The 14,183-nt window shown below is 28.8% G+C and overlaps 1 protein-coding gene across 4 annotated transcripts in view; it reads left to right on the forward strand.

Annotated features, from left to right (window-relative positions):
- The window catches only part of LOC106652595 (polypyrimidine tract-binding protein 1), a 208,385-nt gene extending 205,227 nt beyond the window's left edge, over positions 1-3,158 (forward strand). For all 4 annotated transcript variants that reach the window (XM_014371641.2, XM_014371643.2, XM_023459712.1 and 1 more), the window contains exons 11-15: positions 798-831; positions 1,692-1,784; positions 1,859-2,075; positions 2,164-2,305; positions 2,398-3,158. In XM_014371641.2, coding sequence (XP_014227127.1) covers positions 798-831; positions 1,692-1,784; positions 1,859-2,075; positions 2,164-2,305; positions 2,398-2,466 — 555 coding nt within the window. In that variant the 3' untranslated portion in view covers positions 2,467-3,158. The remainder of the gene's footprint in view (positions 1-797; positions 832-1,691; positions 1,785-1,858; positions 2,076-2,163; positions 2,306-2,397) is intronic.
- The last annotated feature ends 11,025 nt before the right edge of the window (positions 3,159-14,183 follow it).

Raw genomic sequence — 14,183 nt, forward strand, 5'->3', positions numbered from 1 at the left:
TCCTTCGATCTTTTCACACTTTGCTTTTATCAAGTACAATATACGAAACGAACAAATTGAGCCAAGAACGCCTCAGAATATACCATGCGAGTTGACATATTCCACACTTTGCAGCTACAACTTGTCACTACTGCACTATACAACAATGTGTATACTACTGTCGTTTTATTTATTTATTTATTTATTGTTTTTTAAGCTGCGAGCACAAGCTTCGCCATCGTGGCCTCTCGTGCCTTTTTTCTGTGATTTATCATGTGTCTAGAGCTGTTCTCTATGTATTATATACTTGTTTTTTGTTGTTGTTCATTCGTTGCAACTCTCGCACTGTTTTTCTCTGTGAAAGTCTACTAGGATAAAGTGACTGTGAAAAAGAGCGCCAGAACTTCGGAAGATTAATCATTCAAACTTGTAATGATCAATCTACCGGTCGCGGATGGAACATAAAGTAAAATTAATGACTGCAACGTGCTAGGTTGTTTTATATTCGACCTACTTTTTTTCGTGGTTCATTATTGAATAAAACGTTTTAAGCATTTTTTTTAAAGCTGTAATAGTTTTTTGCCGAGAAAAAATTATAAGTTTATGCATAAATAGTAGCATCGTAACGAAAATTTTCACAGAGACGAACACTACTAGAATTGAATGCCTCTATTATTTTATTTATTCATTATTAATCTCTGAATAACGATTAAAGTAAATAAGATCGCGAATCTTGTGCACGCACGCCTGCATACTATTTACATTTAATCCTATATATTCGCTGACTATTGACTGAACTCTGTCTGTTCTCTGTGTAGATGGTCACGCCTGACGCTCTCTTTACCCTGTTTGGTACGTCTCCACATTTATATTATTAATTATATAACATTTTTATTAGTACAATCATTTTTAAATACACCATTAATGCATTGGTTGAAAAGAATAATTAAGCATTTTTAATTTCATAATTTGATCATATCACTCTTAAGTTCACTTAAAATGAGAAAAATTAATTTTTTATGTTAGTAATCATTGAATTTTATGTTATAATTTTTATTAGATCGTTGGAAAATAATATAGTTACATTTATTTCCTTATAGAAATTTATTTACACGGTCACTATTAATAACTATTTTCAAATCATTCATCTTTCAATTTCTGATTTTATTGACAATTATTATTCTCAAAGCTTTTTTTATTCATTTTACAGCTTCATATTCCTATTTCGCTAATTTTATGTTGAAGTCATTTCGTTTTTTTCTTCAATTCTAATTTAACATTCACTCTACCTCATAGTTTATTGTCATGTCATGAAGATAACAATACGCGAAGTAATTATTCAACAAATGAAAATTATATCATGATAATTGTACTTATGAACCATGTTTTAAAATGCTACAAATAATATTTTTCTTCTGAATCTTTTGCATCTAATTTAACATTTTTCATCAAAAATTTTTAGTTCCACATATTTTTGTAACCAAAAGAAGCTTATGCTTAAGATACAAATGCATTAAAAATTTAATTATTCAGTTAAAGAAGTGTTTTAATTTCAAGGATCTTTGAAAATTATTTCTTTAGTAATGAAAAGTCATCATTGCAAAAATAAAAATAAAATCCTAAAATTTAAACACTCGATACAAAATTTCTAAAATTTAATGTTTCAATGTACACTCATAAACTAAGCTTGTACTAAAAATTGTTCAATTTAGGTGTTTACGGGGATGTACAGCGTGTGAAAATTCTTTACAATAAAAAAGATTCCGCACTTATTCAGTTGGCTGAACCTCATCAAGCTCACTTAGGTAAATCTTGCAAGTTTAAATGGATTAAATATGTAGAAGTGAAATGGAGAATAAAATTGAATTTTTTTGTACAGCTATAAACCACATGGACAAGCTAAAAGTGTTTGGTAAGCCAATAAGAGTGATGTTGAGTAAACATCAATCAGTTCAGCTACCCAGAGAAGGTCAGCCTGATGCCGGTCTTACAAAGGACTATACCAATAGTCCCCTTCACCGCTTCAAAAAGCCTGGTTCAAAGAATTATCAAAACATTTACCCACCAAGCGCGACTTTGCATTTATCAAACATTCCGTAAGAACACGTCTTGAGTTTTAAATATGTTAAAAAATTACTCTATATTTATTGAACACTTATTGATGGAAATGCACTTATATTCTAGAACCACGGTATCAGAAGATGAAATAAAAGATGCTTTCACCAAGAATGGATTTACTGTCAAAGCATTCAAATTCTTCCCTAAGGACAGAAAAATGGCTTTAATTCAGATGCCCAGCATGGATGATGCCGTTGCCGCTCTTATTGTGAGTTTTGTATAGTTGATTGTTGATTCTTGCAACTTATATGCCTTAAATATCCCAATAACTTAATTTAATTTATTAACTGCCACTTTCAGAAAATGCACAACTATCAGTTGAGCGAATCAAATCATTTGAGGGTTTCCTTTTCTAAGAGCAACATCTAACAAGACAGACCAGCCTACGAAAACCAACAACAGCCGCAGCAACAACAACACCATCACCATCATCAACAGCAGCAGCAGCAGCAGCAACAGCAGCCGCAGCAGCAGTGGTGTCAGCCCTATACTCTTGTTCACTACTGGTATCCTAGTGCCGTGCACGACTAAATGAAAATCGAACGACCTTATCTTTTTCTATTTGATGTCGTCGCTAATTGAAAAGTCAACGTGCATACACATGACTATCGAGATTACCAAAAAAGTAACTCGATTAGACATAACATGAAGTGTTACAAAATTAGCTTGATAAGTTTTAAATTCGTACGAGAATTGAATATGCTTCGGCGAAAACCATGATTCTTAGGGTTTATAAGCGGAAAATTGACAAAATTCTCGTATTTAAATGACATTCATCGTGAATAACGCGCTGTTTTCGTGGTCGTAACAGTTTTATCTATTTTAAAATGTAATAAAATGATGAATCCCAATTCATATGGTAAATATGAGACATAAATGAGCGTAGTTTTAAGAGGTTTAATAATTTTAAGAGCGTTTGAAAAAAACGCTGTTAAGAGTAAAGCGATGCCAAAAGAGGCTTCGACTGATGGTCTTCAATCTTGTACAGAATATTTAATCTGATAAACAAAAGAGTGAAAAAAAACAAATCCTAAAAAATATATATATATTATATATATATACATTCATGCATACATTCACATACATTCACACACACAAACACATATTATACAAATATGAAATAGATATATTTTACAAATGTGACAGGCGTGGCTGGCCAATGAAACGCACGCGCGAATGATTGTCTATTGCCTACGTTCAAAGCTGGTGTAGGCCGTTATATACTAATAGCATTGTAGGAGCTAAGAATTTTTAAAATTAGACCTATACTATAATACTACACAAAAAAAGGCTCTAAAGAAAGACGAGTCTTCGCTATTGACGGTAGAAAAATGAGTTCTGGACGATCTCGCGTGCTACTAAATGGTGAAAATTAATAAAGTGCGATGATAATGCACGATTGTTGCTGTGACTAATTATTCCAGATTAACGGTCGTCTAGTACTCGTTGCTACTCCAACTCGAGCGCCGTTTTATCGTTGTAAGCGGAGAAAACAAGTAACTTCTAAGATTTAAAATAGATAAACAAAAAGTTGAGTTAAGAGATATAAAAATAATAAAAGCCAATGTCACGGGACCCTTTGCAGCTCTGCGAGGTGCTAAAATGCGCGCTTAGTCTTCGCTGCGTCGTGATATATGAGCTGATACGGTGAATCGCCGAATTATTATTCTTTTATTTTTACGCTGGTCGCTATACACTGCGCCGTTGATCGAACTTCTTAATTCTTCCAAGCGATGTGGATGTGCTTTTTTAAACTATATATATCCAAGATGATGTTTCAAGAAAAAAACTATTTTTACATTTGTTTAAACTGTGGCTTTGATTACAAGAATTACGTGCGCGCAAATTCGGTCATTTTTAAGCGTCTTTTTATCGCTTGAAGAATTGTGATGATGTCGATTGCATCGGCATTCCGTTGAACTGTGTCGTTAAAGGCAGTTATGTGTGTAAGATTTAACTGAAAAGTTTATTAATTATTTTTAATAATAGTTTTAATGGAAAAATGTTAGAGGCGATACTAAGTTTATCATCTAGCTCACGCACTGAACCACAAAAAGCTGTCCGTCACATCATACTGTTGATCAAATCAGACATTCAATATACTATAGGCAGAAAATAGACCGAATGATTTTTAAACGGACCTCACACCGAAGCGAGGAGTTAGGGTGTATCGTTTTTCAGTTTAGATAGTTGATTAAAGATATCTTAATTATAACATCCAGTAGATATGAATTCTTAGTAAGTTTAAGAGGGAGGAGGAGGAGACAAAAAACGTTGAGCGTTGAACATATCGTATTGCTGCAAACCGACTGCACGTGTAAATCGGTACCTTCAAAATATATTTCAGATTTTAATTTTTCAAACGCGTGATGCTTCCCTTATATGCAAGAATTCTTTTTTTTCATTCAATCGCAAGCTAGCGATCAAAGATATATCAAAAAATGATTGTAGCGTTACCAGGGTTTTGCAGCGATAACTTATCCTCGGAAAGAGTACTAAAAATAATATTGCTATAGTCTCTAAAGATGTTAACCCATGGCTCATTATTAATAGATTTAATAGTTAGTTAGAGTGTAGTTCGAGAAAATCTTATTGATTTGATCTGAATCAACAAGTATATAAATGACATTTTAACCGTAAACACTGACACGTCTGAGTCAATTAAATTTTAACAATGCATGTATTAATAAGTGAGATTGACTGCATGAGTGGTAAAACATGAACGTAAATCATTAGTAAATATTACATAAGATACAAATATTGAGAAAAAATATCACGGGTAAAATAAAAGAGTTGACGTTTAGCAGCTAACCATTAGTTTGTAGTACATAGACGGTTGATGTCACAATCAAGCGAGTGCCGGCTTAAAGACAAAAATGTGACAATTAACCACATTTTGTTGTGCCAAAGTAGTCGATATCATTAACATTTTAAAAATATTTTCAAGTCGAGTGTTTTATTAATCTAACTACTCTTCAATAGTTGTCTGCTGAAAGAATCATGCTGAATATTATTAATTTGAACATTTTTTTTATAAAAATAATATCCTAGATTTTGCAATAGTTTCATTTATTTTATCGGTTGATTAAGATTTGAGATACAATATAATCGATAGACAAACGTGAAAAAGCAATTAGCCGGCATAAGCAAAGGGGCCAGTCTTTTAAAGTTTGAATGTACAGTTTTTTGAATCTCTTGAAACTCCATTTCATCTCGTTATCATTTTTTTTAAAGTTAAATAAAAATTTAAGCGTCGTTAAAGACTTTTAGTATTATTTTAGTTGAAGATAGTATTTTACTTTTTAAGTTTTGTCAATTCAACGATTTGAAAGTATGAGTTAATGCGATCAGATTTTAGACCACCTCCTTCCTCTTTTTAACTTGAGTTATTTTTTCATTTTTTGATACAAGATTGATTCACTTTTAAGTTACAGTACGATCTATACTTTTTATTTTAGCACGTAGTTTGACGCGTAGTAGGATCTTTTTGAGCATATTAATAGAATCCCTGGATGTTAATAATACATTCTATAAAATCTATGTTCTAATTTTAATGCACTAAGTTTCATGTATTCTTTCGAATTCTTTATCCGTTTTTATTATTTTTTTATTCCTCTCGCGTGACGCGTGACAGAGACTTCGTTCTGATAATCCGCCAAATTTGACAGTTTGAAAAAAAAAGATTGTTGTTTGGACCAGAATGGCCGAATTTATTAGCCGTCTAACTTTTTAGCTATGCAAAGTTGTCAAAATGACGTTAAAAATATTACAGATTTTATTAACATTGCAGACGAAACGTTTGCAATGAGTTTATGTAGTAAGGAGCTTTAATTGATCTATCAGTATTTATATGTGTGATATTGAAGTTTTCCTTTTGCACAACATTTGTTAGCTATAAAGCCGATGGCTAAGAGAACGGTTACATTTAGCTGTGTTGAGGGGGGCCGACGTTGTGAGAGTTGGGCTAGCCAGCGCTCGCTAAAAGGTGTGTAATTTTGATTCGGACTCTGTAGCATTTAATCGATTGTGTATATATTGATCTATTTTGACTGAATGATAATTTTTCAAAATTGTATCACTGCACTATGCTAGTGAAAGATGAAGCGTGAAACAAGATAAAACATAAAAAACAACCAACATGAAATTGAAATGAATTCAGAGTTCGAATCTAGCCACGTATAGTATCCGAGAATGCTTAGTTTACTGAGCATTTTAAATAAATTATGCAGTTGAAATGAAAATATAGAGTATATATTATGAAGATAAATTGAATTAATGAGACATTCATAAGCTAAGGCCGTTTACGTATGAGAATACGTTATATACATAATCCCTATATATTTGATATATCGCTGGTTTTACGGCAAGGTGTCCAATAATTGAAGTACGAAAGCAGTTAAATTTTAACGTTTTATATTTTATAAATGAGGAAATAACAGTAATCTATTGATAAATATCGTTTGAAATTTGAATACTATTGTTATCCGATTTTATTTCCACTTACAGATCTGTTGATAATTGAGATCACTGATTTTTCTGAGCTTTCGGTATCATGCCTATGAAAAAGAAGCTAACAAATTAAGATTAGGTCTGAACGGTATTTTTTATGAATGGGATTTTGAAATTTATTTAGATTGTTTAAATGGTGTTTTTTTTATTTTTAATCATGAGTATTGCAAAAAAATATTGCTACAAGCTTACAAAAATGTATAAATACGATATTCGTATAGGCAGAAAAATGATGTTTCTATATTATACAGGGTTGAATGTCATAATAAATTATGCATATTAAAATTTATAAAATTGAGATTTGAAAAAAGCATGTTAATTATATTCACGTACTTACTATTGTAGGAGTGCGTAAAAGCTTTACAAATCCCTATTTTTTTCATTTCTATTTGTAAATACGTATGATTTCATGTTTGAATGAAACATGAATTTACTTTATGAAAATCATGATGTATAAAATTTCGAATAATAATGCTAACATTGCAATGCTGGCGTTATAATTCGATTTCATAAAATTTATTGCAAAATAGGCACTAAAACAAAAAAAATTTAATGTATTAAAATTTCATCTTATACGTAAAGGGTCGTTACAATAATAAATCTCTGAAAAAGACATCTTTGAGAAGGCCGAGCCCCTCCTAGAAAATGTAAGAATAAACATAACATCATCGTGAGATGTGAATTTCATCTAGCTAGAGTCGGGCAATAGTTTGAATCGTAGTGATAAAAGCGATATAAATGAGAATACGCGTTCGTAATAAGAAACTAGTAAGAAGTAGCTTCTTGGCATGTAGAACTCCTTTATACTTTCAAAGATTATACAAAATTTCTAAATACTTACATAATAGATGTACAGCACTCAAAATGACAATCACTCTCTCTAACTCTCTATCAACAATTGACAATGTGAAAGCCCTGAGCTGCTTTTTAAGCTGTTACGCACGAATTCTGTCCACTTCAACTCGAAATAGTGGCATTTATAAATGTAATTTTTCTTTGTAAAGCAGCGAAAAAATCTTTTTTTGCTCTCTGAAAAATTTGATTTAATGGCGATGCAAAACAAGTAAACATTATATTGAACTGAAGTAATAAAATATTTATTATGTAATAAATTTGAAAACGACGTGAATCAAAGTCTAAAATGTATATGAAAAACATATCCGATACAAGTTCAATGTAGTGGTACAATTTTTGAATTGTGCATTTTTTGTTATTCTTTTTCTGACAAATCTTTGTATCTAACTCTCTTTTCCATTTTCACTGTCGCCTTCGATGCCCTACCACTAATTGGTCTTGAAAATTAAAAAAAAATTAATTGAAGTATTTAATAATAAATAAAAAGTACAACATCGGTACTGGGCCAGGAATTGCGTTGCAAGCCACAATCAGCTCAGCTCCGGCATGGCAAATCACTTTTTTTATAAAAAAAAATCGAGAACAATTGTCAGAGCGAGCGTCCTAGTATGTAAGCTTCTTGTAGTTAGTTAATTAAGCAAATAGGTAAAAAAACTCATTAAAGTCGTTGATAAGATAATATTGTACGTCGATAACACTGCGACAAATTTTTGTTTAATTTATACTATATCATAATTTTTTTATAACGATGTTTTTTTATTAAGGATATTTGTTAATCAACACATGATGCAAGACGACTAGCCCCATATTAAGCAGATTGTTTTATCATGACGAGAAACAAATGCTAATTTTTTTACTATTACATAAATATTATGTATTTGCATCCGAAACCGCATGATGAACCTTCAAATGTAAACAAATGTAATTACACTGTTAATGAATTTTGTAATACTCAAAAGATTTATCAGAGAATGATTTTAGTATGTATATTTTGATAATGACATGCATTAAGTGCATGTATTCATAAACTTCTCGTTTTTCATATTCCATAATTTACGGTATGCTGTGAGGTATTTTATCGCATGTTCAAGTAAACTTTCATTAAATATTGTTTATTATTTATTTTGTATGATATTTTTCTAATAATTTAAATACTATCCTTGCAGCAGACCAAAAGTGCAAACTGATTGGCTGTCACCCTTGTTAAATTTACTGTTTATACAATTAGCGAAAGCGATTTTAATATTATTTTATGAGCGAAAATGATTTTTGATTCGACTATCATGATTTATTCGATTATAATTCAATTCAGTTTTAAATTTTGTAAAAAAACTTTTGACTGTTAACATTTTTGTCAAAAATGGAGTAGCGTCGAATTTGCTTGCGAACATTTTAATTTATAATTAATTTTTTAATGTATTGAAATATTATAATCTTGGTACATGTTCGCTTCATGAAATATAATATTTTTTTAACAAATGTAATAAAATGAATATAAAATGATAGCATAACATTTTTAATTTGAATTGAATATGAAATTACATCAAGAACCCTTTAAAATAAATAGTTCTATCGAATAGTTTCTGTGTAAACAGTTGTTAATTCTAAAATTCAAGAGAAATTCGCCTCAAATTCGACTAACGCTTCTAAGTTCATTACTAAAAATGGACAAATTTGACAAAAATTTTTAATGGCGTCTCTCATTAATGATTTGTGTTATTGAGTTACATAAGTACCACTTTCAATTCACTATGCAGTTTCTTCTTTTTTCTTTTCATCTTAAAATTCAAATAATAACTTCCTCTACTTGTAGCATTACACTATTGAGACTATCACTTTTTCAGAGTTGATATTTTTATTGTTGTACAAGTTTTTAACAATATGATCCTAAACTTTTTATTATTTCATATAACCTTAAGTTGCTATCGTTTGTAATTAACAAATGCTTATATATAGACGTTTTAAATTTAAGGAAGTATGATTAGTGTAAAATTTTTATAATTAATTTTTTTGATTGTCATCTTTTTAATTATTAATATTTTAGAAAATTGGTCAACAAAATACATGTCCAATGTGTGCTTAACCTGTACCTTGTTTTTACTTTGTCACCTTTTTTAAATATTTATCTAATATTTATTCTTTTATGTAAACTCTTCTCTTCGATTGATACTAAAAATTTCTTTTCAAAAATCTGTTTTATGACTTGATTAAATAGGGTAAAGTATTGGTATTACATAATACCGATAAATAACTTAAATTATAAAAACACTTGTGTGTCTCATGCATCTGAAAATTGTAACTTTGATGTATTTTTTTTTCCAAAACTTGTGAAGTATTGACTGCATTTGCTTTATCAACTACTGACAATTAATGTGATACGTTTAATGAAAAACAAAGCAAAACCTTTACATAAAATCGAACGTGAGCAAATGTGGCGAAATTACAAAAATTTAGCGAGATTTGCTCGGAACTAAGCTCAATCTCGCGCGCAGAAAGTTCGGTAAAACAATCGTTAGTAATTGTGCCTAGATGATTTTTCATAAAATTGTATTCTATGGGATCAAAATCGTTTTCTTCTCGGTGGAAGAAGGACTGTGTTAAAGGATAATTCGTACAATGTGAAAGGCTATAATCAGTTAAGGCCAGAATCTGCATTTCAAAATGCAAGCGGAACGATGTTCGGAATTATTCTGGTGTATCGCACAATCCAGAATTTGCGCGGACTATCATTTTCTTAAAAGTTAAACTAACAATCACCATATCCGCACAGTATCTATTTATTATATTCTATACTAAACTATTCTATACTATTATATACTTTATATAAATATTATACTATTATTATCTATACAATCGTTTTAATGGAAAAATTCGTAGTTGCTTATAAGCTAGAACGAAGTTAAAAAGTTCTAAACTTCGAAAATTTCAAAAAGCAACATGATTAAAGTTATGCAGTCGATGCTGAAACATCTTGTAATCATTGCAAAATTTCATGTACCTATTGTAGAGCACTATTATTATCTATCTGTGCTATAGTGTGTGTTCTATACACGCTAACGAATAACTTATATTATAAATATCTATACATATACATACATATATGAAGATACATTATCTATACACTATGTTATTCTTACTAAACTTTTTGCTATGTATTCTTTCCAACCTTTTATTGAACTCGTTTTTGAAAGTCATCGTATGATCAACTTAGAGAACTTTCAAAAACTTAGTTAAGTACAATTTTAATTAATTTTTTTAAACTTCAAATGTATTCAAGGAATGAACATGAAATTGTAAAAAGTAACAATTTTGAAGAACGCTTCGCGATGAAAACATAATGATGGGTATTCTTGTCATGGCCTAGATGAAATATTTATATAACCGTGAAATAATTGTAATTCTTACGGTATATATTTTATAAAGTATCATCTCCGAGTACTTCATATACTTGAAAAGAAACTCGAATTTTGCGTTATAGTATACATTCCCTGTACGTAACTATTTATCATTTTAATTCAAAATAATTTTCATGTTACATTGTATATTTTAAAATGAAAAAATAATAAGATTAATTATGTTTGGAAATAAAAAATTGTATTGATTGTCTATTCAAAATGACTTTTATGAAAGAAGATTTTACAACTCGATACCGTGGTTCTTAAAAATTGAAATTATTTTACTGATAAAATCGTGTATTACAAAAAATACAAAATTTTTTTTACTCTCATGTTTTGTCTCTTAGATTGTATTTTTGCATCTGCATGAAACTCTGCCAGCTACATCTCATACTATTGCTCACTCTCAATCAATCGATCAATCAATCTCTTCATTTTTCTTCTATTTTTTAGTTATTTTACTTTACTCATTCTCTTTGTTAAAAAATGGAAGGAAATAATTCAAATTCTGCTATAAACTCTTTTCTTACTTGATCTGTATCATATCTATAGAATGCAAATATAATGCAGTTTTTTTAAGTACTCAAATGTACACGATATGTAAGATTAGGTAAAAAAGAGGGACGTTTATTTATCATAGCCAATTGTTATTATTACTAATGATTATTAAAACATCTAAAGATAATTGATGTGTTACTGAGATATGTAATATATAGTTAAAAAAACTACTAGGTTATTAAATGTTTTAGATTTAAAACGGACGCTAACATATTTCCTAAGTGTTTTCACGTCCGTCATAGGACAAAACTAAGAGTTCGGAAATAATTCCGATGGTTCACGTTATTTTCACAAGTTGATAATAAATTTAGTTTTAAAATATCAAATAGGTTTCGTAAAAATCATTCCTACTTTTTTCAATTAAAATGTATGATAAGAAAATGATATTATATCATACCCCGTCACTGAAAATACTTCATTGCAAGAAATTTTCATCGAATCGATCATTTATGTATGAAAATTTATGATACTCGTGAAAAACTAACTGAGGGTATATTTTTTCATTGAATAGTTTTTTAAAAAAATACGAATTTAATAGGTCGTAAGAAAATTTACTTTTTTCGATATTTTTAAAATGGTTATCTCAAATTTTTTTTAAAGACTCAATTACATTGAATTATTAATTTGCAATTAATAATTTTTCATATAAAGTTTAAAAACTGCATGAGCTGCTATAGAATAATCTTAGACAATTAAACTGAACATCTTAAAATTAAATTAAGTCATAAATTTCATTATTGACGTGGTATTAACTATTAGTTTATTATCTAGTGATACGGGTGATATAAAAAAACTACGACCATTATTATAACATTTATTCATTAAAATTCAAATGCCATCTAAGTGTTTAACTAAGGAAAACAAGTATATTAAAGTAATTCATCTTAAACAAGTTACTTAGTATTGTCTTTCATTTCATTTAATTCATACGTAAAAAGAAATTTTAAATTGAGCTCCAAAAAAAGACGAAAATAAAATAAATTGCATATTTTAAAACTAAGGGGTATTTCCGATTTACTTTTCACGATAAAAGATTTTTATAAAAGAAGATGGAACGCAGTCAATTTATAGTATTATATTATATAATATATAATAATTAAATATGATAAATAATTTTAAGAATATTACAAATATTTACAAAAAGTCGTTGAATCCTTTTTTCAAAATTGTTATCGTATGAAATGAAAATTCAAATAAAATGGAAAAATTTCGTTATAGATACTTTCTTCATGATTAATGGATTCATTGAATCTCATATAAAAATATTTCTAAAATACTGTTTCTTATAGTGCATTTCACTGTTCAAAGTGTTCGTAACGTAAGGTTTTTGCAAAATTATGAAAAAAACAATTGGATTTATGTTTGGCTAGATAGCAAATTTTTAAACTTAGCAAAAACAGCAAGACTTTGAAATAACATCGTGTAACGGAACGTTTCTTGTGAAACAAAGATAGTCTATGTTCGAAAAATAATGATTAATTATCAAGTAAGCACACGTGAATGATTGATCTCAGAGCTCAATGTATCATATGATGCCTATGACAAGTTGACAATTTTTAAAATATTCATAATATCAACTTTTCACAAGGTAACCAATTATTTGAATTTTCATTAATGAAAATATTACTTTAAAAATTATATGTATCCGGTTCGGTGACAACCTTCTGAGTTCTCCGATTTTTTTTAAACAAAACTATGTAATTGGAAATATAAGAAAATTCATTGGATACAATTCATACGTTTCATAAATTTTTAAATTTATAAATTGTTTAGAAGTACTAAAAATATCCATTGCTGCCGAAAGTGATATATTAAATCTTGGTGAACTCCAACCTATTAATATCAAATAAAATGTAGGTGCCGAAAAATTTATAGTTAAATAAAAGTGTAAAATCATGTTAGAGTATGAAAAAATAGGAAAGTATATTAATGAGAATGTATAAAAGACAAATCAAATTTATCGACAGAAAAAGTGGACGTTATTCATTTCGTTAGTAAAGTGAAAATAAATAAAATATATAATAATTATAAAATTTTAGCATATATTGCCTATTACATATATGTATATATATTTATACAAATATATATACATAATTATTAAGGTAAATAAAAAAGAGTAAATCGTCATCAAGCGATGAAAATATTATGGATCAAATAGGTGGGCATATATAATTCAAACGACTGAAATAAATTTATGACTCGTGCCATGAAACTAAAAATCAAAAATTGTTTGGTCAAATCATTTTAAAACAAATATGATCACTATCAACACTATCTCACATCTCATGAAAGTGATGATCATTGAACTTCTTGATGAAAATCTGATAAATCCTCAGAGATGAAATAACGCAACATTTATAAATGTAAACTGATTGTTTCGAGACTTTAATTTTTCTACTACCATTAAAAGATTTTATGATTATAAACAAATTATTATATTTTTTAGCTATCAATGTCAAAGTATTTTAAAAAATTAGTTGGTAAAAAATATATATGCCTCGCGAATGATTCGTACTGTATGAAAGTGTAAATTATTTATTAGAATCTTTTGAAGATTTGAACTATAAAAATTTTATTATTTCAAAGTAAGTATAGAAGTATATAGAAACTATGAATAATATAATATATAGATGAAACGTGTGAAGTAGATAAAATTCGAAATATAAATATGATGGATTATTAACATGTAGAATTATACATACTGGAAAATCTTTCAATAAAAAGTAATTAATTATATTGAAGATATGATATTCTGATGTTCTCTAATCA

The sequence above is a fragment of the Trichogramma pretiosum genome, unplaced genomic scaffold, assembly GCF_000599845.2.
Source record: "Trichogramma pretiosum strain Unisexual culture from Peru unplaced genomic scaffold, Tpre_2.0 scaffold32, whole genome shotgun sequence".
Taxonomy (NCBI): domain Eukaryota; kingdom Metazoa; phylum Arthropoda; class Insecta; order Hymenoptera; family Trichogrammatidae; genus Trichogramma; species Trichogramma pretiosum.